This window comes from Micromesistius poutassou, assembly GCF_964030765.1.
Source record: "Micromesistius poutassou genome assembly, chromosome: 10".
Lineage (NCBI taxonomy): Eukaryota > Metazoa > Chordata > Actinopteri > Gadiformes > Gadidae > Micromesistius > Micromesistius poutassou.
In genome coordinates, this window is record NC_140280.1 from 12,303,863 (window position 1) to 12,330,323 (window position 26,461).

A 26,461-nucleotide genomic window follows, 5' to 3' on the forward strand; every position below is an offset into this window, starting at 1 on the left:
ACACACACACACACACACACACACACACACACACACACACACACACACACACACACACACACACACACACACACACACACACACACACACACACACACACACACACACACACACTGTATCCGCCTTCCCGAAAGGAGCGCGTGAGGAATGCGCAGGTGCATCCACAGCGGAAGACGCCAAACAAAAACACAACTTTTAGCGGCTGTACCCTGCATCCACCTTGCCTTTAACTTTTTTTTTCCTGTGTGAAAGTAGACCTGGATGCAAAAATACGTTAACCGCAGTAGATTTGAATGGATTGAAATGTTGCGGAGGTCTTACAGTCAATGTTAAAACGCTGCTATTTTTCGGGGGGTTCGTGAGGCCGACCAGTGTGCGACCCGCAGCGACTACTGTCCCGCGACGTTTCCGCATTCCCACAGCCGCAAGACTCCCGCGGCCGCAGAGCGTTGAGCCATGAGCTCAACCCCCCCCCAAAACCGGTTCCTCTCGCTTTTCCACCGAGCCACTGCTGGCGGTGCACTACCGTCCGACACAAGAAGAGGTAACGAGTGGAGCGGAGGACGGTCGTGACCAGCCTTGATCGCGTTTTTATCTCCAGGGCTGGGGCGACAGCGAACCGCGTTGTTGTACTACTCGCACTCTTTATTTGTTTAAACCGGATCACTGGGGAGTCCTTGATGCTCCGTGATGGAGGACTGCTGTCGCACCTGTATGCCATGTCTAGGCTGTATGTGGAACTGTATATGGCCGGAATTCCGTTACCCCAGCGTGGCCGTCAACGACAATGGCACCGGCACGACGCGACGTCCCGCGGAGATCCGGACCATCTCCGGTGACATCAGCGTCCCGTCGCCCAAGAAGCGGCCGGTGCAGCTGTACGCGGCGCTGTTCGACTTCGAAGCCCGCAGCGAGGAGGAGCTGACGGTGAAGGAAGGCGACAAACTCTCTGTGATCGAGAAACGGGGGGACTACGTGCTCGCCAAGAAGCTCACCGGATCTCTGGAGTCCGGGTTGGTCCCCGCCAACTACGTGGCCATCCTCCAGGACGAGTTCGCCAAACACAAGTGAGTATCGGTGTGGTCTGACTCCTGGCAGCCGCGTCTCCCTGCGCGCCTCGACGCGCGTGACCACCGCGGTCTCCTATGGGGGTCTTCTTATCAGCAGGAGGGGTCTTCTTATCACAACAGGAGGTCTGCAGTGCAAAGTCTGCCGCTCGTCTATTGTGATTACAATCATGTTATGAGTTGTAGGCCTGGTATCTGTTCCCCGTGTTTGCCTGTTCTTTCCAAGTCTGCCCGTCTCTCGGGTGGACCTGCTGACACACTGTTTTAATGAACCACAAAGCCCCCTGGATAGTGTTTGGCTGAGGCTCACTGGCCTATTCCACACACTGTTGTTTGGCGACAGACGCAACTGTAATAATCAATTCATTAATTGGAGCTTGGTTTCTTCATCATAGCGCACCTGTGTCATTAAAGTGTTGTTATTACTCTATGAGTTTGTCATAATAGACCATTGCTGAATAATATAATATAATATATATATAATAAATATTAAGGTCTTTAAATAGAATGATGTAACAAATAATAGGCTTCAGTAGAACTGTTGTTATGAGGACGAATTATCAAGCTATCAAACGCATTGCGATATCGCCATTCAAAGCAACCCGCACCTTGTGGGTTTCAGTGAAACTTGACCGCTGTCGAAACGGGCCAGAGCGAGATAGAGGCGCGCCTCGCCCTGATAAGAGTAAATAAGGGTTAATTTTAACTTTAACCGTGGGTTCAGGCCGTAAGGTTATGCCCTAACCAGTGTTCACATAGTCGACTTCTAACATATCCAGTAATCACATCGGCTATCCCAACGGTGGCTGAAACTTTATTGCAGCTCTTCACTGACACTAGGAGAGCTGTCTAGAACCGTTTTCGCTTCTCCCACGTTAAAACGCTCTGCTGTGTCCACGTAGGCCTCTGTCCATGTCAAAGCATGCACTCATCAGTCTGTCTGTTTTTTTTTCTCGCCGTTCAGGTGGTATTATGGCAACATTAATCGTGGGAAAGCGGAAACCCTTCTTTTGGCCCCTCAGAACCAAGATGGCTCTTTTCTGGTGCGAATCAGTGAGAGCCATAGCGACGAGTACACCATCTCAGGTGAGTGACGTGCAGATGTCCCGCAACCTTCCCCATGAACCTCCATCATCCATCACCTTTCATCCCGTTGTTCTTTGTTATAGCCTTCTCCGTCGACCCATTCCTGTCAACTTTTATACTGCTCCATCTTTCACATCTTCCAGTGTTCTGTTGTCTTGATGCACTCACATTTCTCACCTTGTCTCCTCTATTATTCTCCTCGCCTATTTATTTTGGCCTTACCCGAGGACTATTCTTTGCGCTCCTCCCCCCCACACCGCCTCCCTCGCCCTCTCTCGCCCTCTCTCCCATGGAGAAGACAGGCTGTTCGACATTTTCTGCTGCGTTGCTTTTAAAATATGCATTATCAGACGCATGTGTGTGTGGGGGTGCAAGAGGGGACGGTGCTACATATAAATAGAGTGTGTGTGTGTGTGTGTGTGTGTGTGTGTGTGTGTGTGTGTGTGTGTGTGTGTGTGTGTGTGTGTGTGTGTGTGTGTGTGTGTGTGTGTGTGTGTGTGTGTGTGTGGAGATGCCAGTGTTAGAGGAAATGGATAGGAAAATGTGAGTGTGCTGGTAATGAATGGACAGTTGGATTCCAGTCCAGGCCTCTGTAGTAGCAAGAGACAAACACCCACTAAAGCAGCAACAAATTTATGTAATGCAAAGGAAAAAAAAAATCAAGCGCACACCTTACCAAACGTATTTTAGCACTGATTTTCTAATGGATGCTGATCGATCAAACAGAAACTGTATCGAGTATCAAACAAGTTTGTCTGCAATGAATTTATTTTGGGTGTCTGCCAGCCCAGAAACATGTTACCGCCCTCTTTACCTGACTGCTGTGTAGTGTGTATTCAGCTAGCATGTAGCCACCGCACTCGACCACACGCTTTGAACACCTCACAGACCGACCACAGACCGATCCGGGGTTGTAGGCATGAAGGTTCCCCAAAATGAAATTGGGGAAGCCGCCTTCATCTCGTAGAACCTCCAGCCCAAAGCTATCAGAGAGGTGGACTCGGCTTAAAACAAGTCTACAAAGATGGCATATAATTACATAGTTTATAGTTTTTATTTCCTACTCCTTACTTTTTTCTTTATTATTCAATTTGTTTTTCTTATTATTGTGTGTTATGTTTGTGCTGAAGAATGGCACTTTGAGCTGCACAGTCTACATGAAAGGTGCCATATAAATATATCCATATACTGTATATAATATTATTCATATTCATATCATCATTCCCTGTGCAGCCCGGAGCGAGGGCAAGGTGTACCACTTCCGGATCCAGCGGTCTTCCATTGGGGCCTACTTTGTGTCTGACAAGCTGTCCTTCGGCACACTGGGAGAGCTGATCAACTACTACCAGAACAATTCCCGTAGCCTGGGGGTGCCACTGGGCCTGCCCTGCGCACAGCAGGTAGGATATGCACACACTCACGCACTCACTCACACATATATGCGTCCATGATCTCACATAACACAGGCACGTGCACAAACACACATACACATGCACACACTCATGCACTGGGAAATGGTCCGGGAAATCTTGGTGATTCCTCCTCTTCTCTCTTTCCTACCAGGGGAGATTGAAAACCTTGCTCTGAGGCCATGGAAAAGCCCTTTGACCACACACACATACACATACACACATATAATCTACGCACGCACGTACGCACGCACGCAAACAAGTGAAGTTCTACTGAAACGTTGGTGTTTGTACGGTGATGAAGAGAAGGGGCTTCTGGGTAATGGTAGCTTGCAGCAGGTTACGTAGCGATGCGTGTGCACATTGCCGTGTCTACAGTCGTCTTCTGCCAACAGCCCTCATTGGTTTAGAACGGAAGGCTGTGCCCTAGCAACACAGAAATGTAACTTTAAACAGTGAGTTATAATATTTATGTTTTCCCTTGGATCAATAAGTAGTCTGACTACTTGTTCCCTCTTCCAAATACTACAATTAAAAGTGAGGATATGAAATGTTCTCTGAGTTAAAGTAACTGTGAACATGTATCACTAACATAACACAAGACAGCACACCACATATATCCACATCTCCCCACATGCCTATGAATGCAAACTCTGTGATTTAAAGCACACACAAGGACACCTGCATCTCACGGCTCCTACTGAGACTCCCACAGGCACCGTACACCAAGGCTACACTGTTTCTCCACACGGGCAGCAGACATATCTGCATGCACCTATGGGTGGACACTTCAGGCACATATGCAAATAAAGAACCTCTAACAGAAACATATGCATGAAGTAAATAAATCCATAAAGTACCCACACTGCAGTTATGTTACACATATTAATGTTGTCACACAAACACACGCACACTAAAACATAGATGTACATCGCACTGTTATGTTGAACCTCATTTTGTACTGGCATCAATCAAAGAAATGAAATGCTTTCATGCCACTGTAAGTGATGAGTCTGTAATTCAAGACTGCCACTCATGAAAATGACTGAATCGGTCAAAATATCCCACTGATACATTTCAATAATATTCATGTTTAAATATCCCTTTCGATCAATTATTCAGCCTATTGCCATTAATATGGAGAAATCATCGTTTTAGGTGAAATCATTCCAGTGTCTAAATTATTTCCGTCACTTTGTGCCACAAATTCCAAAGAATTGCCACGAAGAGTTGATGTTTAATTTTTCCTGTAGTAAAACAGATGGATTAAGAACAGGAGCTTTGTAGCTGATAAAGGAGGATGCATAAGTTTTACGTGAATCAGTGAATATGGTGTGTGTGAACATGGAAGGTTAGAGAACCGAAATTCTGTCTATTTTAAGCAAATCCCACACAGTCTCTGGTATTGATTCTACCCGTATTTAACTTGCGTTGGCGTGATGGTTAGTCACACAGTGGTGCTGCTCTCAGTCCAGCATCCTCCCTACTAAAGACTGTTATTTAGATGGGGAGTAAAGATATCTATGAGCTTATCTATGGGATCATGAGTCAAACTGTAGGGACTGTGACTTTTGTTCAACTATCTTCATGGTCTTTTCATGCATCTATTCAGGCGATCAAGATTATTTAAACCGCAACTTTTTTTTCCATTTTATTTTTTAAATCGATTTCTGTGACTTGATATTGACATACAACATATTTTGTATGAATGAAAGCACTTTGTTCTTTTACTTGGTTTTCATTGAAGAACCTGATTATTTTTAAATAAAGTATTTGATTGATGATCTCACCCATTTCTTTATTTTGCCCACAAGTCAAATTCATTCATTCTGGTTTTCAAAACCAGTACATACTCAAAGCTCAAACATGTTGCATGAATGATATGCTCTTTGCTCCATTTGTATATAGTGATTTAAATCATAATAATCCTTAATGTAATCACTGCTTTAATAGAAAGTGAGTAATTATGTTTGTGTGTGCCATTTTTATGTACATTCGTTATCGTTTTTTTAAGTGAGTTCCCAAAATCAGTTTGTTTATTAATTTATACTTTTTCACCTAATTCATTATATTATTTATAATTTTTGAATCTGTCTTTCTAAAATAGGATCCACCAGAGGCCAAAGCAGTACATCAGTTAAAAATGCTTCAATTTCTAACGCTAAAATCTCCTGGTTATCCCAGTGCAGCTGTGAGCTGGTGTGTAGAGGGCTTACCTCTGAAGGCTTGAGAGAGTTAGAGATGTGTTGGAGCAGGCTGTGCTGCTGTGTGACTGTTCCCCTGTGAGAGAGTTAGAGATGTGTTGGAGCAGGCTGTGCTGCTGTGTGACTGTTCCCCTGTGAGAGAGTTAGAGATGTGTTGGAGCAGGCTGTGCTACTGTGTGACTGTTCCCCTGTGAGAGAGTTAGAGATGTGTTGGAGCAGGCTGTGCTACTGTGTGACTGTTCCCCTGTGAGAGAGTTAGAGATGTGTTGGAGCAGGCTGTGCTGCTGTGTGACCGTTCCCCTGTGAGAGAGTTAGAGATGTGTTGGAGCAGGCTGTGCTGCTGTGTGACCGTTCCCCTGTGAGAGAGTTAGAGATGTGTTGGATCAGGCTGTGCTGCTGTGTGACCGTTCCCCTGTGCGCCCTGTGCAGCGGGAGCTGTTTGACATGGAACCCTGGGAGCGGCCCAGGGAAGAGTTCCAACTTCACCGGAAGCTGGGAGAGGGCCACTTTGGAGCGGTGTGGGAGGCCACTTGGACCACGGAGCACAGGAAGGTCGCCATCAAGATGCTCAAACAAGGTACACACACACACACACCTACCCACACCTTGACCTTCAGGGGCTGGGGTGGGGGGGGGGGTGGCTTGGTAGTGAGATGGATGGATGGGAGGGATGTTTTGGACGTGGGGAATCTGCATCTGGCACAGTGTTCCCCCCCCCCCGTTATTGCAACACAGTTGCAATAACGTTGGTGTGACCTCACCGATCAGAAGTGTAAAGGTTGTATTCCGCACGGCGTACATAGACCACCCCCGAGGGATTAATGTACAGACAATGACGTTGAACGTTCCTCTGCCCTTCAGCGGACAGACGGCAGCCATGATGAGCGTTACTAACTGATACCCCTCCCCCCCCCCCCCCCCCCCCCTGCCAGAGGACACCAAGCAGGATGAGTTTGTGAAGGAGGTGCAGGCACTCAAAAGCCTCCACCATCCCAAGCTGATCCAGCTGCTGGCTCTGTGCTCCAGAGGAGAGCCTGTCTACATCGTCACCGAGCTCATGTCCAAGGGCAGCCTCAAGGCCTACCTAGCCTGTAGGTCACACACACACACACACACACACACACACACACACACACACACACACACACACACACACCCCAAGGCCTACCTGGCCTGTAGGTCACACACACACACACACACACACACACACACACACACACACACACACACACACACACACACACACACACCCCAAGGCCTACCTGGCCAGTAACACACACACACACACACACACACCTCTATTTATTTTTTAACATATCAGGTTGTTATTAACAGCCAGAGGACAGACAGAGACACGAGTATCACACACACAGATGCACGCAGCGAACAATAGTCCACTTAGAATCAGAGGAAGATGGAGACAGGAGTATCCAGGTCAGATGAAACGATAGGCATGAGTCATTCGAGACGGAAAGGTAACATATTAATAATTGAATGTGTTGAATGCACAATGTAGGCTATGTCTGTGAAACAGACCAAGATACTGCCTCTCTCCCCTTCCCATTCAGAAAGCATTCATCTGCAGAGCGTTTCTATGTAGGTTTCCATGTCACTACAATTACAACGGCGGCCATTGTGAAAGCCCCCATCAGGATGGTGTTGACAGAGCAGGGTTTAAGTCCCATTATCTCAGTGTGTTCGAGCGCAAACACACGCATCGAATTTTCTGTCACACGCGCAAGGCCTACTGAGCCAGCCCTACTGAGCCAGCCCTCCACTGATTGTATAGGGACAGCTGGTTGTATTGGGCCAGCTGGTTGTATTGGGCCAGCTGGTTGTATAGGGCCAGCTGGTTGTATAGGGCCAGCCCTCTGCTGGTTGTATAGGGCCAGCTGGTTGTATAGGGCCAGCCCTCTGCTGGTTGTATAGGGCTAGCTGGTTGTATAGAGCCAGCCCCCTGCTGGTTGTATAGGGCCAGCTGGATGCATAGAGCCAGCCCTCTGCTGGTTGTAAAGGGCCAGCTGGTTGTATAGAGCCAGCCCTCTGCTGGTTGTAAAGGGCCAGCTGGATGCATAGAGCCAGCCCTCTGCTGGTTGTATAGGGCCAGCTGGTTGTATAGAGCCAGCCCTCTGCTGGTTGTATAGGGCCAGCTGGTTGTATAGAGCCAGCCCTCTGCTGGTTGTATAGGGCCAGCTGGATGCATAGAGCCAGCCCTCTGCTGGTTGTATAGGGCCAGCTGGTTGTATAGAGCCAGCCCTCTGCTGGTTGTATAGGGCCAGCTGGTTGTATAGAGCCAGCCCTCTGCTGGTTGTATAGGGCCAGCTGGTTGTATTGGGCTTTCTTATGTCGTTGTGCTGCTTTGATGATGGTGCAAGGACATCCCGGGCCTTACGTGTGTGTGTGTGTGTGTGTGTGTGTGTGTGTGTGTGTGTGTGTGTGTGTGTGTGTGTGTGTGTGTGTGTGTGTGTGTGTGTGTGTGTGTGTGTGTGTGTGTGTGTGTGTGTGTGTGTGTGTGTTAGCCCCAGAGGGCCAGGTGCTGAAGTCGGCTCACCTGATCTACATGGGCAGCCAGGTAGCGGAGGGCATGGCCTACCTGGAGGACCGGCACATCGTGCACCGAGACCTGGCGGCCAGGAACGTCCTGGTGGCCGAGGACCTGGTCTGCAAGGTGGCCGACTTCGGACTGGCCCGCATCATTAAGGTGAGACGTCACTCGTCACGCTCAGAAGCCCTGATGATCCTCTTCTGGCCTACGCGGCTATGACCTTAGACCTCCTAGCTTCACTGTTGTCGTTTTTACACTGGGTAGCTACCCTGGAAATCCAGAGTTCTCGCGAGAGCACAATTTGAATTTGCTCAGCGAGTCACTCTGGGAACAAGCAATATACTCACACCTCGATTCCCCTAGATCCGAACATTAACCAATCACATAGGAGTATCTGATATAGGCGGGCCAAAAGCGTTGCTGTTTTATGGCACATTTCCACTGGCTTCGGACCCAGCAATCCCATTAGTGAGGGTGCGGTAGAGCCCAGCTCAGTTACAGCTCGCGTTTCCACCACCACCAGGGTAGTACCCTTATGGCGGGGTTTAAGCCGGACGGCGATAGCCACAGCAGCTACGTAAGCATTGGGACCTCATAGCAGCCCAACACAGTATAGCCTGCTAATAAATCCAAGGAAAAAGAAGAACGCACACAATGTACAAAAAGCAACAATGTAGGATGTCCAAGAAGGACGGCAAACTTTTGTGCAACATTTTCTTCAATAAACGAATCTTTCGTCGTTGTCCAGAAATACCTTGCGGGTAATGTGTTTGTTTGTTATTATCCCCGTTGCACGGAAGGGATGATTCTGTCGACCAATCAACAGACGGCGTGTGTAGCTCAAACTTGCCGGGACCCTTTCAGGCGTCTCAGTACCCCAACGGGACGAGACCACTTTTGGCGGTGGAAACGCGACCCGTGCCGCACCTTTGCAGACTGAACCGACCCGCACCCTGGGGTGGAAATGCACCATTACAGACTGGATACGGCAAGAGTCTTATCTATTGGTTAGCTCCACTGGTCTGGATACGTCAGCCCTTGTATTCTTCTGATTGGTCATAGTATTATCCAATTGCGTGCAGTGATATTTTCAAATGCATGCTTGGTGCCGGCCAGCTTTCTAGATGTGGGTCTGGATTTCCAGGCTACTGGGTAGCAGCCAGGAAATGGAAAACAAACCCCTGAGATGATCCACATACCTGTGTGTTGGGCGGCAGGGACTCAGGAGGTAGAACGGGTTGACTGGTAACCGGAAGGTTGCTAGTTCGATCCCTGGCTCCTCCTAGCGGAGTCTCGAGCCTTACTGCTCCTGACGAGCTGGCTGTCGCCTTGCATGGTTGACTCCGCCGTCGGTGTGTGAATGTGTGTATGAATGGGTGAATGTTAGGCAATAATTATAAAGCGCTTTGAGTGGCCACTGGTTAGAAAGGCGCTTTATCGATTCAGCCCATTTACCATGGACCATTCACCCCCTCAGGACAGCGTGTACACAGCCAGCCGCAGCACCAAGATCCCCGTGCGCTGGACGGCGCCAGAGGCCGCGCTCCACCAGCGCTTCTCCGTCAAGTCTGACGTCTGGTCGTTCGGTGTTTTGCTTTACGAGATGATGTCACGAGGGAGGATGCCCTACGATGGTAGGTTACCTCCCACCAGGTTAAAGGTTACCTCCCACCAGGTTAAAGGTTACCTCTAGGGGTGTAAATATTAATCGATTTATATTGATTAATCGATTATACAGCCGACGATTCGATGCATCGATTCGTCTGCAACGTGCAAGTATCGATTATTAAAAATATATATATATTTTTTTTTTTACAGTGAATAGGCCATTTGCCATACTAGACCTGCACAGTAAGCACTACAGTGTGTATAGAATACTGTTTCTGTATTCTCATTAAAAGGCAAATGATAATTTTTTTTGTTGATTTATTTGATAGATATATTATAATATATCTATATAATATATGCATAATGTAAAAAATATTGAGTATCTAATCGAATCGTATCGTGGGGAATTCTGAAGTATCGAAAATAATCGAATCGTTGGCTTAAGAAATCTGTATCGTATTGAATCGTCATGAAGACTCCGATTTACACCCCAGTTACCTCCCACCAGGTTAAAGGTTACCTCCCACCAGGTTAAAGGTTACCGCCCACCCAGGTTAAAGGTTACCTCCCACCAGGTTAAAGGTTACCTCCCACTCAGGTTAAAGGTTACCTCCCACCAGGTTAAAGGTTACCTCCCACCAGGTTAAAGGTTACCTCCCACTCAGGTTAAAGGTTACCTCCCACCAGGTTAAAGGTTACCTCCCACTCAGGTTAAAGGTTACCTCCCACCAGGTTAAAGGTTACCTCCCACTAGGTTAAAGGTTACCTCCCACCAGGTTAAAGGTTACCTCCCACTCAGGTTAAAGGTTACCTCCCACCAGGTTAAAGATTACCTCCCACTCAGGTTAAAGGTTACCTCCCACCCACATTAGAGGTTACCTCCCACCAGGTTAAAGGTTACCTCCCACCAGGTTAAAGGTTACCTCCCACTCAGGTTAAAGGTTACCTCCCACTCAGGTTAAAGGTTACCTCCCACCAGGTTAAAGGTTACCTCCCACCAGGTTAAAGGTTACCTCCCACTCAGGTTAAAGGCCATAGATGATGATTTTTATTAACATGAAAATGTTCAAAACTGCTGCTTTATAAAACAATGTATAGACATCCACCTGTCGCTCTGTGCCTCCTGCAGGGAAGAGCAACAAGGAGGTTCTGGAGCTGCTGGCGTCGGGCTTCCGCCTGCCCAGTCCCGCGCGGTGCCCCCAGAACATCTACCGTATCATGATGGACTGCTGGGCCCCCGAAGCCCTCAAGAGGCCCTCCTTCCACGCCCTGCACAGCCAGCTGGACTCCATCTACGCCCGCATCTACTTCAAGACCATCGAGGTGTAGAGGACCACCTGACCCGACGCCAGCTCACTTCCTGTCTGTTCCTCTGCACTAAAGAGGGGCTGAGGAGGAGACGATGAAGAGGGGACAAAACAGGGCAGACCCTAGAGAGAAAAGACGTTTTCTTGGGTTCCTACCACTGCCTCAAAGGAAACACAAGCCGAACACTCTGAGCACTTTCACACCAACCGTAAAGAGTTTTGTACACCGTTTGTCCTTTTTGATATTGTATTGCTTCTATAAGTGCCAAGTGTATACGTGTACACACACACACACACACACACACACACACACACACACACACACACACACACACACACACACACACAGGTTGGGCTGTTGAAATAACGTAAGAATCAGGGCCAAGTGCAATAATGAAGTGCACGCATAAGTTCACTGCTCCATAGCCTCCGTGCTATACAAAACAAACTCTTGAGGACTGGAAGGGGCAAACGTAAATCCTTACAACCAATATGGAGGCGAATCGCATCGAGAGTGCCTACGTTTACACTACGGACTGTTCTTCATGGACTACAAAAATGAAGACGCACACAAGTACGGACGGATTGCACAGAGAATGCTGAATGGAAGATGATGTTGGTGTTGTTGAAATAATGCAATTGACAAAAAAAATCTATTTTAATCATTTTTGGTCTTTTCTATGCATGAAATTCAACAAGGAACAAGAAAGTAAAGGAAACTTGAGCCATGACACCATTTGGCAGTAGCCTAATATATACTGTGCGTATCAAGTTAATGACAACAGCCAGGTGAATTTAACAAAGCTATTGTGTTAGCTTTATTCCAACAACCGGATCGTCCTGTTACACCTGTTTACGCACCTCTTTCTTGACGGGAAGTCTTGTAGGCTAGTAGCCTATTTAGTTCCATCTAGAGGGACTGATATACAATAGCATGGGGCTAGCCTTGTAGCTTTTGTTAAGATATTGCATGACCAAACGGAACAACTTTGAACTCAACAAACTGTGCCGTCTAAAGTTTAGGCAAAAGCCATAAATTCATAGTCCATCACCATTCTTCAACTGGGATCCAATTAAATCATAATTAACAATAGTTCCACAACTTTTCAATTCAAATCACTTAAAAAAATAAGTAATAAAAGAAAGTAGGCCTACTTTAAAAAAGAAATCAATGAAGAAGGTACATTTTCGAGAAAAGCCATTATATTTTTTATTTGGGCGCCTTAATGCTATGAGGTCCTGGCTGCATCAGTCTCCATATCGACGAAGCCAAAGCTAATTCCATCACCAGATGACAATATGTGACGCATCCGCAGGTATCGGCAATCGGTTTCAAGGCGGAGTCTTACCAGAAACATGTTGCACTTTGTTTTGCTCCAGTAAGGTGACATGCCAAAGCGTGTGGCAATTGTCACAACTCCAGGGTGTGCTCCCGGGCATTGGTCCCGTCCAGGATCCTCTCTCTATGGGGGGATATTGTTGCAAAGCTTGCCGGTGTCGGAACATTTTTTGGGAAAAGATTTTCGGGGACATTTTCGGGGACAAAAATGTCGATAGGGTGAAAGTAGAGCAGCCGGAAAGGGATGCAGAAGTTCCAACCAGGGACACGAACATAGATGGGTCTTTGATCTACAAGGCGCTGTTCCCTTACGAATCCCGGGATGACGACGAATTGTCCTTCCAAGAAGGAGATCTTTTCCATGTCATCACTCGCGACGGCGACTGGTGGACCGTGCGCAAGATAGACAAGGATGGGTGCGTTTTGGGTTCTGGTTTCGTCCCGTTCAACTACCTGGAGAAGGAAGAGTCAGTGGACGCGCAACCGTGAGTAGTGCCATGTCTCTGAGCTCTCACTGGTCACAACCACCGTTCAGACACTGACAATGTACCAAGCAATTACTTGAAATCACAGCACCGTTCACATAAACTACGGGATACATTTTACATTATTATTATTTTTTTTAATTTGCTTTCTATTTGTGTCTCGTTGAGAAACGTGACTCTCTCTCTCTCTCTCTCTCTCTCACACACACACACACACACACACACACACACACACACACACACACACACACACACACACACACACACACACACACACACACACACACACACACCATGCAATGTCAATCACTCTGTCTATAAATAATGTATGTGTTACTGTCTTTTGATGGTTACAACAAATCGCTGTACTGTTGGCTTCTCTCATTGGCATGTGACCCAGCTGGTATTTTGGGAAGATGAGTCGTTTTGAGGCGCAGGGCCACCTCATCGATCCGAAGAATAAAAACGGGGCTTTCCTGATCCGTATGAGCCCGAAGGACAGCGTTGGATACGTCCTCAGTGGTGAGACAGAAGTAGTGCACAAATTACGACCACTGGCCAATTTCACGAGGAGCTAATTTCTGCCACAGGTGGATTCCATTGCAGAATGTAGGCCTACTGGATGCAGTATTGCATATTCTGCATACTGCACTGGATATAGAGATAGGGGCTGAGCTGTACAACGGTATCCTCTCAGTTAATCTGTAATAGCTCTCTGTGTAAAATACAGAAGAGAAGTTGTTTGTGGATAATAGCTCTCTGTGTAAAATACAGAAGAGAAGTTGTTTGTGGATAATCAGCTGGCAGGCTTCCCAGGGCTCGACATTAGCCTGTCTCCAGGACAGGTGTCTGGTTATGGGATACACAAATGCTGACATTTAATTATTTTTATGTGCTGTCAAGGGCAGAGCAAATGGTGGCTTTTGGTTTGAAAGGTTAAATCGTATTTGGTAGAGTAATCTGAAACATTTTATACATATAATTAGTTTATGATTTGTGTCTAAACATATTATTATATCAATGTTTGAGTGTTTGGTTGGGCTTAGCCATGATGCTGAAGGCTGGCCAATCCAAGCAGCCGCCTGACTTCAGCACGAGGGCCTCGGATTTATTGAGTAAAGTGGAAAAGGTAATACTGATTCATAAAGCGTGAGAGATCGAATATTCTACGTCCCCTAACAGCGCTGAGGTCGTCCGGAGCTTCGCCTCCGAAGAGGTTCTGCCTCGGACGAGCTCCCGTGATTTGGTGCATGAGAAACTTATAGTATCTTTCATGGCCAGGTGTGTGTGCTAGACTTTGTGTGTGTTATCGAGGGTTCTCTTGTCCCTGAGCCTCCGAGTTGTTTTGTCTTTCTGTGTGATATGTGTGGCCTCGCCATCTAGCTGAGGCAGCCTAACATCTCGCTTGGCCGGGTGTATGGGGAACCACGTGGGAGAAACGCTACTCATGCTTCGGACATGAGTATGCCATACACACCCCTCCTAGGGGGTGGCATCCACCCCGGCCTTACATTGCATACATCCCTTTGCCCAATGACACGGAGTGTCCTCCGTAGACTAATGGGGAGAGGGCTCGAGGGTCATCTTCACCCTCTTGAATGTGTGGTATGTTGTGTTTATTAGATTTGGGCCCAGGGTTGACTATATTCATAATGTAATGTCCGTTTAGGTTATTTTTGCCCATCTGTGTGTGTGTGTGTGTGTGTGTGTGTGTGTGTGTGTGTGTGTGTGTGTGTGTGTGTGTGTGTGTGTGTGTGTGTGTGTGTGTGTGTGTGTGTGGAAGCATATATTTAATATGGAAATATGGAAAATCCATTAATATGGAAGCATAATGTTGCAAAATTCAAATGGCAATGCAATTTGCAATTAGCAATTCAATAAGTCATTGCATTATCTAATTGTCAATTCATCATGCAATTTAATAATGTAATTTGAAAATACAAAGTGTATTTTAATATGCAAAGTGACAATGAAATCCTCAATTCAATTGAAAAAAGTTATAACAATAAAAAGCGCCCCCGTAATTGGAATTCACTTTGCCACGCTCTGTGTGTTGCAAAATTCAAATGACATTTCAATCCGCAAAACGCTTTGCAAAACGCTTTGCAAAACGTTTTGCAAAAGATTTTGCAATCTATCAGCGAATCGTGTGTGCACGGGACCTATGTCACTTCCTCATAATTTACTTGTTTATGTTTGTATGGGTCAGCAATGGAGGAGATTGTCGCTACGCTCCGAAGTTTGGCAGATGATGTGGAGAACAATCGTGTTGAAGACACAGATGCAGTTGATAGAGTGTGTGCTCTGGGAGATAGGGTATTACAAGGAAATTACGAGAAAGTGACGTAGATCCTGCCCACACACTATTCGCTGATAGATTGCAAAATGTTTTGCAAAATGTTTTGAAAAGCATTTTGCAAAGTGTTTTGCGGATTGAAATGTCATTTGAAATTTGCAACACACGGAGCGTGGCAAAGTGCATTGCAATTATGGGGGCGCTATAGCTTTCCATTTGAATAAAGGCGACAAAATGTTAATTCTATTTTTATTGTTATAACTTTTTAAAATTGAATTGAAGATTTCATTGTCACTTTGCATATTAAAATACACTTTGAATTGCACTTTTGAACGAATTTTCAAATTACATTACTAAATTGCATAATGAATTGTCAATTGCATAATGCAATGACTTATTGAACTGCAAATTGCAAATTGCATTGCCATTTGAATTTTGCTACATATATGCTTCCATACATTAATGTGTGTGTTTTTGCATTAATGTGTGTGTCTGTGTGTCTTTTTGCATTAATGTGTGTGTGTGTGTGTGTGTGTGTGTGTGTGTGTGTGTGTGTGTGTGTGTGTGTGTGTGTGTGTGTGTGTGTGTGTGTGTGTGTGTGTGTGTGTGTGTGTGTGTGTGTTCCAGTGAGGCAGGGGAGCAAAGTGAAGCACTGTAAGATCGGTCAGAGAGGGAGTGAGTTTGCCCTGGAGACGGACCATACGTTCAGCTGCCTGGGGGACATGGTGCTCCACTACCAGACACACCAGATCTGCACCCACCAGCCACTGGGACAGCCCTGCACGAGGGTACAGGGCTGTGTCTCTGTGTGTGTGTGTGTGTGTGTGTGTGTGTGTGTGTGTGTGTGTGTGTGTGTGTGTGTGTGTGTGTGTGAGAAGGTGTATGTGAATCTGCAGCTGTCTCTGCTCGTCTTCCTCTTTTTGAGAGAAAGAAAAGGAACTACAGACAATTATACACATTGTTTAAACCATAATAATAATTTTAAATAGATGTGGTCTAGAAACAGACACCTGTGTGTGTATCTGTGTATGGGGTCAGTTCAGTCTCATTAATAATGAATGCACAGAGAAGGATTCACAAATGTATTTTGTGATTTATATATATATGACTCTCTTCTCACAAATACATTTCAATGCACACACAAATGGATATCGGTATGTATAAATGTAAAATAAATCCATAAACAAAAATAAGTTTCACAAACACATTTCTGATCCACACACAAATGTGTCTTGTTTTAAATAAATGTAATATAAATCCATAAATATATTCATTAAAAATATTAATATATATATAATAATCCAACCCTCTGGTACTTCCACAACAAGTGAAGACTTGTAGTGGGGGTTATCTCGGCCATGGGGGAGAAGGAATTGGGGGAGAAGGAATTGGGGGAAAGGAACTTTGGCTTTGACTCTGAACAGCGACAGGAGGAGAAAGGGATTGTTGTCGTATGCAGACTCCCGGAGGAGCTCCACCCGCCGATTGATACATTAACGTTACGAGTTCAGTCAGAAGTCAACAGCTGAAATATGGATGATGAATCGTTGATCATCGATGTGGAAAAACACTGTGTCCTGTCCCGTGACGTCTCAGCCAGGGACGGCACTACACCGGGGCTAGGGGGTGCTATAGCCCCGTCAAAAATCTGTGTAGCCCCAGTTAAGCTCCTGTGTATCATAGCTTTTATTGAAAAAAACTGGTCTCAGCCGTAATGTGTCCGGACCGCTTCCAGTGGGGATTGCAGTACGGAACAAAGCCACTTCGCTGCCGTGACGCTTCTGTGACGGTTCTGGTGGAAATTGGCCTTGAGGGACTGCAGTCATGTGATTGGCTGAAAACGAGGGAGGCATCTGATTGGCTACAGAGAGTTCCTTGTTGAAAAAAATGCATTCGTGAATCCAGCCACGTCAGGAGAGTCTCAAAAATCCACATATAAATACAGACCAGTTGACACACAAATGCAGACAAGTTCACAAATGAAAAGCGTCTTGTAAATTCAAGTTTAACAGTTTGTATATAAATGTAACAACATCCAACTGCATTTTTGATGAAAATTGCAAATATATTTTTAATTAATATATTTATGGATTTATATTACATTTATTTAAAACAAGACACATTTGTGTGTTGATCAGAAATTTGTGTTTGTGAAACTTATTTTTGTTTATGGATTTATTTAACATTTATACATACCGATATTTGTGTGTGCATTGAAATGTATTTGTGAGAAGAGAGTCATTTATATATGAATCACAAAATACATTTGTGAATCCTTCTCTGTGCATTCATTATTAATGAGACTGAACTGACCCCATATCTGTGTGTGTGTATCTGTGTGCGTGCGTGCGGAGTGGGTGCGTGCGCGCGCGCACATGTATGTGTTCCCGCCCGGTATTGCCTACGTGTGTGTTCCCTATTGTGCAGGGGGCTGAGGGACTGTAGGATGTGTTGTGATCAGGGTGTCTCCCCCGTGCCCCCCAGAGAGAGCCCCACCCTGCAGACCTCTCCAGGGCCACCGTGGATGAGTGGGAGCTCCCCAAGGAGGAGTTCACTCTGGAGGAGCAGCTGGGCAGCGGCTTCTTTGCCGACGTGTACCGCGGCCGCTGGAAGAACCGCATCAACGTAGCCATTAAGATCATCAAGAGCGGTAAGCTGTCTGGTGCCGCAGTAACGTTCGCAAAACCATGCAAGGGTTTGACACCCGCGAATTCTAGAACATTCTAGAATTCACAACTCAAATTTTTTTTTTTATACACAGTCATTTTTTACTAATCTTAATGTAACACTAGATAAGGTTATAGGTATAGTACCATAGTAGCTTTCTATAGTGATATTATATAACCATAGTAACATTGTTTTAAATCGTAACATTCTTTAATCATAGTAACATTCTAGAACCATGGTAACATTCTAGGACTATAGTGACATTTAAGAACCATAGCAACATTCTAGAACCATGGTAGCATTCTAGAACCACGATAGTGTTCAAGATCCAAGAACACCAACCAAGTTCAGCCCCTGAAAAATTAAAATATATTAAATGAATGAAAATATTTACAGAAAGTATGTCATGGCAGCCCATCACCTTCTTGAGGCTCCTGCTGCACATTAGTGCAGATTCTATATTTACAGTAATTATTACCGACTTGTTAGGGTCAACAACTCTTCACACACACACACACACACACACACACACACACACACACACACACACACACACACACACACACACACACACACACACACACACACACACACAGGTAAAAGTCAAGTAGAAACTTGACTTGACTTGGCTACGAATTTACCAAAGTGACCTCAAATTACATATTATTATATTATAGTGTACTGAAGTTGCTTTTGGTGTGTGATCCCAGACGCATGTAAACACATATACAGTATCTCACAAAATTGAGTACACCCCTCACATTTTTGGAAGTAGTCGGGTGTGGTAGTCAGTGTGCAGCTTTTATAAAAGTGTAAATGTACTGTCCCCTCAAAATAACTCAACACACAACACATTAATGGCTAAACCGCTGGCACCAAAAGTGAGTACACCCCTAAGTGAAAATGTCCAAATTGGGCCCAAAGTGTCTATATTTTGTCACCATTATTCACCAGCACTGCCTTAACCCTCTTGGGCATGGAATTCACCAGAGCTTCACAGGTTGCCACTGGAATCCTCTTCCACTTGTCCTTGTCCTGTTAGAGACCTTGCGCTCCTCCACCCTCCGTTTTAGGATGACCTCCTCCACCTCCACTGTCTCTTCTCCGGAACCTCCACCACCCCCTCCTGCCATTCACACATTCTCCTCATTCACTGAAATCACCCCAGCAGACCTACCTGCCATACTCACTGGCATGAAAACCTCTACCTGCATCCAGGACCCCATCCCCTCCACCCTAGCCATGGCCTGCCTCCCCTCACTCTTGCCCCTGATCACCTCAGTTATAAACTCCTCTCTGTTCACTGGCCTAGTCCCCCCACCCTCAAACTCGCTGTTGTCACCCCCCTACCTAAAAAACCTGGACTTGACCCTGAAACACTGAGCAATATCCGACCCGTCTCCAATCTCCCCTTCCTCTCAAAGATTTTAGAAAGAACCATTGCCTCCCAGTTAAAATCACACCTCGACTACAATAACCTCTACGAACCTTTTCAATCCGGCTTCCACTCCACACACAGCACCGAAGCAGGTCTTTTAAAGGTCCCATGACATGTTTTGAAAATCTGTCTCAGAAGTGGGCGTGTCCACCTAGATGTGTGACGGATAGATGAGCACCGTTTGCTACAGTCCTCTGGGTAGGCTGATAGACTGATCTATCCATTACACATCTCAGTGGACACGCGGGCGTCATTGATAATTGTAGTGTAGTGAATAATTGCACTGAAACCCAGTGGTATTTCCGGAAGAGAGAGGAATGCCAGCCCTGTTCTAAATACCTGAGTTCAGCACATCGAGGCATTCCTTTAATTATAGCAGCTTGTTTACCATCAGCTGGCCAAGAGCAAGTGCAGAGAGCAACTAGTGGAAACACAATCCAAAGACATCATTAATTGGAAAGGTATTGTGGCGACCCTTGTTTGATGCCCTACCAAAAAAGACTCTCTGAGATCCGAAGAAATACTTATAACGTATGTATAAGTAACTTATTACTGAGAAAGTATAGATAATTAGAACAGGAGTTTAATAGTTATTGAGTGTCACTAACCATATTGACGTGACCCAGATCTCAATCACACAAAAACAAATAACATTACAATCCCTAACAAATAGCAATGTAGTGGCGATTTGAGCAAGCTGAGAGCGATGAGGACGCCAGAGTTAAACGTTCTGTGGAACAGAAACTTCAGAGTTTTAAAACCACATTTGGAGGAAAAAACCTGACTCCACAAGATTATGATGAAGCAGAAAAGGCAATCATTTGTTTTGTTCAGAAACAAAGGTTTGTGAGTGAAATCGCCTCATTGAAAGGCGACTCAAACGTATCCAAGGACAGTCCTCTGTACAAAGGAACTACAGCTAGAGAGACAAAGGAGATGAGGCGGCAAGTTCCCACTGTTGCACATTTGTTTTATATTTGTAAGTATTCCGCCGCCGCTGTATTGGAAAACAGCAACACTGTTTGAGTGCTCGAGGCATTGTTTCACACTGTAAGCAAGTTGATGAGTAAAAAAGTCGGAAAGTTTACGAGCCAGTAGGATGCGCATGGTGATGCGCAATACGTCACCAGAGAAACTCATTCATTAAGCATTCATTCATAAAAGTGCTGATGCAAAGCCAGATGTCTGATGTGTGACAAAAGTCTATTCTGTTTGAAGAGGAAAATAAAAGGTGCAGATTAAATGAGTTTGAAGCGGATTTGAGACAATATGGAAATGTCCGACGCTGTATTAAAAGCAAAAGGTGACACGACTTCCGTGTCCGCTGCACCACGGAAGTTTACAGCCAAAGGCTTGGCATTTCATATTGAAACGTGCCAAATAAAGAGGTCTCTGAAATGAAAACAAGCAAAAAAGTACGTGGACAAATATGTTTCTTGATGAAATCCACTGACGATGTGAATGCAGTGCAATCTCAGCTGGGTCAGAAAATTCAATGCTATGAGGAAGCAAATGAAACACAAATCTTTTGTGAATCTAAACCTGCCCAAGAGTGAAGTTGAAAGACCATGCAAAAAATAAAACATTTTGTGATTTTACAGAAGAAGCCAAGAACTTAGGTTATCTGATGTAGGTCACCCATATGTGCAAACAAAAGAAAATGTTAATGAACCTCCAGACAACCAAGGTGTTGCTTCTGATGGGATTAATCTAGAGGACAGTGTTTCAAACATTTCATGTCCTAAGGGACATGAATACAAAGCCTATTCTCATGTATACAAAGCCTCATCATCCACTTCCTCTGCAAGAACTTTGTCTTTCCTGGAGTTCAAGACAATCCCTCTGGTTGAACTTGAAAAGATAATAAAGGCATCGAAACCAACAACCTGTATGTTGGATCCTCTCCCTTCCAATGTTCTTAAGGGCCTGCAATCCTCTCACTTATGAATCTCTCGCTTTCTAGGGGAATTGTTCCCTCTAGTTTCAAAGCTGCAGTGATAAAGCCGCTACTCAAAAAGCCTGGTCTAGATCCTGAATTAGTCAGCAACTATCAGCCTATATCTAACCTCCCTTTCCTGTCCAAGGTACAGGAAAGGATTGCAAATCGTCGACTATCTGACAAGGAACAATCTCTTCAAACCCTTTCAGTCCGGGTTCAGGACTTTCCACTCAACTGAATCTGCTGTGACAAGAGTGGTAAATGATATCCTTCTTGCTTTGGATACAAATACGAGCTTCACCGTCTTCTTCACTGTCTTGAGCACTATGTTGGCTTCAAGGGTACGGCTCTTTGCTGGCTTGTATCTTACCTCACAGAACACGATTTGTGCTCTATGAGGGTTCAGAAATCGAAGCACTGCAAACTACGCTTTGGTGTACCACAAGGGTCGGTCCTTGGTCCATTGTTTTTTGCAATGTACATGCTTCCCTTGGGCGACGTTATACGCAGCTTTGGAATTAGCTTCCACTGCTATGCGGATGACACCCAACTCTTTATTCCTGTAGAATCAAGGGACTCAGCCAAGATCCAGAAGGTTGAGTCCTGTCTGGCTGCAGTGAAGAGGTGGATGTCACAGAACTCCCTGCAGCTTAACACTGGGAAGACAGAGATGATAATTATGGGCTCAAAACTAGACCAGAGAAAATTGGAGACAGTCTCACTGTGGTTGGATGGCTTGGCCATCCCACAGAGTGCATGTGTCAGAAATCCTGGTGTCCTGTTCGACCCTCTGCTGTGCTTCGACCAACATGTTAGAAGCACTAAAATTGCTTTCTTTCACCTGAGAAACAACAAAAATCAGACCAATGTTATCTGCAGCAGATACAGAGACACTGATTCACACATTTATATAATCAAGACTGGATTATTGATTAATTAATTAATTCAGTGTTTTCGGGTCTACCTAACTCTACCACGAGAAGTCTACAGCTTGTACAGAATGCTGCAGCTAGACTACTGACCGAAACGAGAAAGTTTGATCACAGGGTTAGTGGACAGTGGAATATCGGATGAGAGTACACCTGTTTGGAGCAGTATCATCCCCAAGTTGTGCCAACTATGCCTTGAGAGCTGCTGAGGACAATGCATCTGATTTCCCCCCTGAAGTGATAAGCACAGTCAACTACAGCTTCTATGTAGATGACTGCCTGAAGTCCACAGCCTGAGAGAAAGACGCACTCTTTAACAAAGGTGGATTCAGCCTCCAAAAATGGGTGACAAATAGCCGTTCGGTGTTGACGTCAATCCCAGGTGACATCAGATCAACAGAACTGGATTTGGACACAGACCAGCTTCCAATGGAAAGAGCACTCGGATTGCAATGGTGTGTTGAATCTTACCAGTTCAGCTTCAGGGCTGCATTACGGCAACGTCCACGGACAGGCATTTTGTCTGTGGTCAGCTCCCTATATGATCCATTAGGATTCTTGGCCCTCTTTATCATGCCAGCCAAGTTGATGTTGCAGGAGTTGTGCAGAAGAAACTTGAAGTGGGATGAACAAATCCCCCCCCTATTCTTTAAACAATGTCTGATTGGCTCAATTATCTTAAAAAAATGAGTGGATTCCAAGTGGAGCGATTCATTAAAGCCCAAAACTTTGGAACATCTGTGACGGCACAAATTCACAATTATTCTGATGCCAGTGAAGCTGGGTATGGCACAGCGTCCTATCTGAGACTGGAAAATGGAACAAATGTGCATCTGTCATTTATTGTGGGAAAGGCCAGAGTAACACCCCTAAAGCAGGTCACCATACCTCACCTGGAGCTCACAGCAGCAGTCCTTGCTGTCCGGATGGATTTAATGCTTCAAAAGGAACTACAGATGCAAAAAAGTGGCCTGTAGCTGACATGGATCCAGCTGTGATTCCTGCTGATGACCCAGATGTAAAAAGAGAAACCAGAGTGAATACCAGCGTCTAAATACTCAGATAATGCCACAAACCACTTCAACAACTACTTCTCATCATGGAGGAACCTTAAAGTGTCTGTTGCCTGGTTCCTTCAGCTTAAAAGAGTTCTGTCGCTTCTGAGCCAAAAGAGGAAAGAACTCAAAGCCGCTGAGAGCGATGAGGACGCCAGAGTTAAACGTTCTGTGGAACAGAAACTTCACAGTTTTAAAGCCACATTTTAACCTTAATTTATAATACAAACGAGAAAATAAACATAAAATAATCATATTATTTTATATCAAGCAAACAAACTAAATAAATGTTTTAGAATCAAATCTTACAACTGCATAGCTCCAACAAGCAATATCACAAATACGTATAACATGAAATCATTCCTTGCTCCTACAGGTATATTATATATTAACATACTCAAATCTAGCCCAAATTTTAAGAAGTAATATAGGCCTATATATACATATTATATACTGTATATATCTATATATCTATATATATTACTATGTCCATGTACGTATCTATGACGATGTCCATGTACGTATGTATGACGATGTCCATGTACGTATCTATGGCGATGTGTATGTACGTATCTATGACAATGTCCTTGTATGTATGTATGACGATTTCCATGTACGTATCTATGACAATGTCCGTGTACGTATCTATGATGATGTCCTTGTATGTTTGTATGGGCGTGTCTCCTCAGACTCTGAGCTGAACCATAAGGAGTTCCAGAGGGAGGTGCAGATGCTCAAAGCCCTCCGTCATCCCCACCTCATCTCGCTGATGGCCGTGTGCAGTGCCTCCCCCCCCTACTACATCATCACCGAGCTCATGCAGAAGGGCAACCTGCTCAGCTTCCTCCGAAGTGTGTGTGTGTGTGTGTGTGTGTGTGTGTGTGTGTGTGTGTGTGTGTGTGTGTGTGTGTGTGTGTGTGTGTGTGTGTGTGTGTGTGTGTGTGTGTGTGTGTGTTACCCCTGTGTAATACTTTTTGTATTACGTAATTTTTTTAAGGGTTGGAAATACCTTATTTTCTATACGTTGCATGATGGACCAATATTCAATGACTCCAATGAAGAAGAATTGGGACCTGCTTTGCAAATTAGTAGTTCCCAAGTTTAAGGGCAATTACATTTCTTAAGAGCAAAATCCCCCAAGCCCCTGAAGTGTGTGCATGTGTGCATTTCATGAGTGTGTGTGTGTTGGAGCACCTGTTTTTTTTTTTTTTTCTTTGTAGTTTCGGGTTCAAGTTCTAGAAACGCATGACAATCACCCATCCTAGAAACGGTGATTGATTTGATTGCCATTGTGTTGATTGATTATATATTTGCTTGTTTGTGATTGGCCCCAGGTACAGAGGGGGGGGCACTGGAGGCAGAGTCTTTGATTGACATGGCTGCCCAGGTGGCTGATGGGATGTCGTTTCTGGAGGAGAAGAATAGCATCCACAGAGATCTGGCGGCCCGCAACGTCCTGGTGGGAGAAAACTACATCTGTAAGGTGGCTGACTTTGGACTGGCTCGGATCATCAAGGTACAGCATGTGTGTGATCTGTCTGTCTGTCTGTCTGTGTGTGTGTGTGTGTGTGTGTGTGTGTGTGTGTGTGTGTGTGTGTGTGTGTGTGTGTGTGTGTGTGTGTGTGTGTGTGTGTGTGTGTGTGTGTGTGTGTGTGTGTGAGTATGTGCACATATCTCTTGAACTTAATCTGTATAGTCTGTTTTAAAATGTATGTAAAGTGTCTTTGTGGGTCTTGAGAAGCACTAAAATGTAATGTTATTAACATTATTATCATTGGGTGAGCAACGTTCTGCAGCTGCTGAGCTACTTGTGTTGCTTGAGTTGCTTGTGTTGCATGCTGTCAGTGGGTGGGGCTCTACTTTGAAACAACTGAGCTACTTGGTTGACACAAGTCTTGGTTTTACTCCAAACTCTGCCAAACTCTGTTTTCCCACGTGCCATCCACCCATTCATCCATCATCCCTATCCCTAACCCTATCCATTATTCATTCATCCATCCATCCATCCTCCACCATCCCTCCTCCTGGTCCCTCTCTGGTGTTCAGGAGCCCTTCTACATCACACTGGACCGGAAGATTCCATACAAATGGACCGCCCCGGAGGCCATCAGCCACGGGAAGTTCTCCAACAAGTCAGACGTGTGGTCGTTTGGCGTCCTGCTCTATGAGATCATGAGCCACGGAGGAACTCCCTATCCAGGTCGGTGAATGGAGGGGGAAAACCGTGAGCTTGAATTGGATTTGGATCCACCAATAGTGGCACGTCTGATGGAAGTGTCTGAGGGCGCACTCACACTAGGCCATCTGTACTGTGCCCACGTACGTTTGCCCCCTAAAATCTAGATTGTTTGGCTAGTGTGAGCACGCCATCTGTACTCAAGTACAGTTAAATTCCGTGGCCTCAGTACACTTCGGAGAGGTGTGCTCAGGCCACGGTACAGTACGGATACGCAACGTACAAGAGGCTGAGATTGCCTAGTGTGAGCACAGGCCAGCGGCACAGTGTGAGTGTGAGTGCGCCCTAAATACCCAGGATTGTTTTTCAGATGTGGTTCACAACAGTTGACTTTTCCTCTCTAATTCCTGTTAAGTAATGGGTTTTGATTACGCTATGTTCCCTGAACTAAGTATTGGGTTTGCTAAAGAAAACACAATAATTTTTTTGCTTGCTGCCAGATCATGTTGTCACATTTACTTTTTCCTTGTCGCCGTGTTAATTCTTGTTCCTCACAGCCCTCAGCAATCAGGAAGTGTATCAGAAGGTTGCCACCGGTTACCGGATGCCCACCCCCCCCAGCTGCCCTAGAGCCATATACAGCATCATGACCGAGTGCTGGCGGGCAGATGCAGCCTCCAGGCCGGACTTCAAGGAGCTCTGTGTGCAGCTGTGCTGCAGCACTTATGAATTTGATTGAGGCTCTGGCGGTAGTTCTTGTGTGCAGTACCAGGGAACAGACTAGACCTGAATAGAAAACATGGTCGCTGTTCAACTGAGCCATTATTTTGGTTTCATGAAAAATGTAAACAAAACAGAAATCAATGTTTTGGGATGGAAGAAGGGAATGCAACATGAAAACGTTCTGTTTC

At 45.3% G+C, this 26,461-nt stretch overlaps 2 protein-coding genes across 2 annotated transcripts; both read left to right on the forward strand.

Moving 5' to 3' along the window:
* Positions 1-242: 242 nt before the first annotated feature.
* On the forward strand, positions 243-11,248 carry srms (src-related kinase lacking C-terminal regulatory tyrosine and N-terminal myristylation sites; the record flags this gene model as incomplete). The annotated part of the gene is made up of 8 exons (XM_084474034.1): positions 243-1,067; positions 2,032-2,153; positions 3,387-3,553; positions 6,196-6,343; positions 6,699-6,857; positions 8,286-8,467; positions 9,789-9,945; positions 11,049-11,248. The coding sequence occupies exons 1-8, from the start codon at positions 691-693 to the stop codon at positions 11,246-11,248; spliced, it is 1,512 nt and encodes a 503-aa protein (XP_084330160.1). The 5' UTR covers positions 243-690.
* A 1,149-nt stretch (positions 11,249-12,397) lies between these two features.
* LOC311354420 (protein-tyrosine kinase 6-like) lies at positions 12,398-26,387 on the forward strand (the record flags this gene model as incomplete). Its single annotated transcript, XM_084474229.1, has 9 exons — positions 12,398-12,406; positions 12,650-13,050; positions 13,451-13,572; positions 15,974-16,134; positions 17,831-17,996; positions 24,064-24,225; positions 24,709-24,890; positions 25,421-25,574; positions 26,108-26,387. The coding sequence occupies 9 exons, from the start codon at positions 12,398-12,400 to the stop codon at positions 26,287-26,289; spliced, it is 1,539 nt and encodes a 512-aa protein (XP_084330355.1). The 3' UTR covers positions 26,290-26,387.
* Between the last annotated feature and the right edge of the window lie 74 nt (positions 26,388-26,461).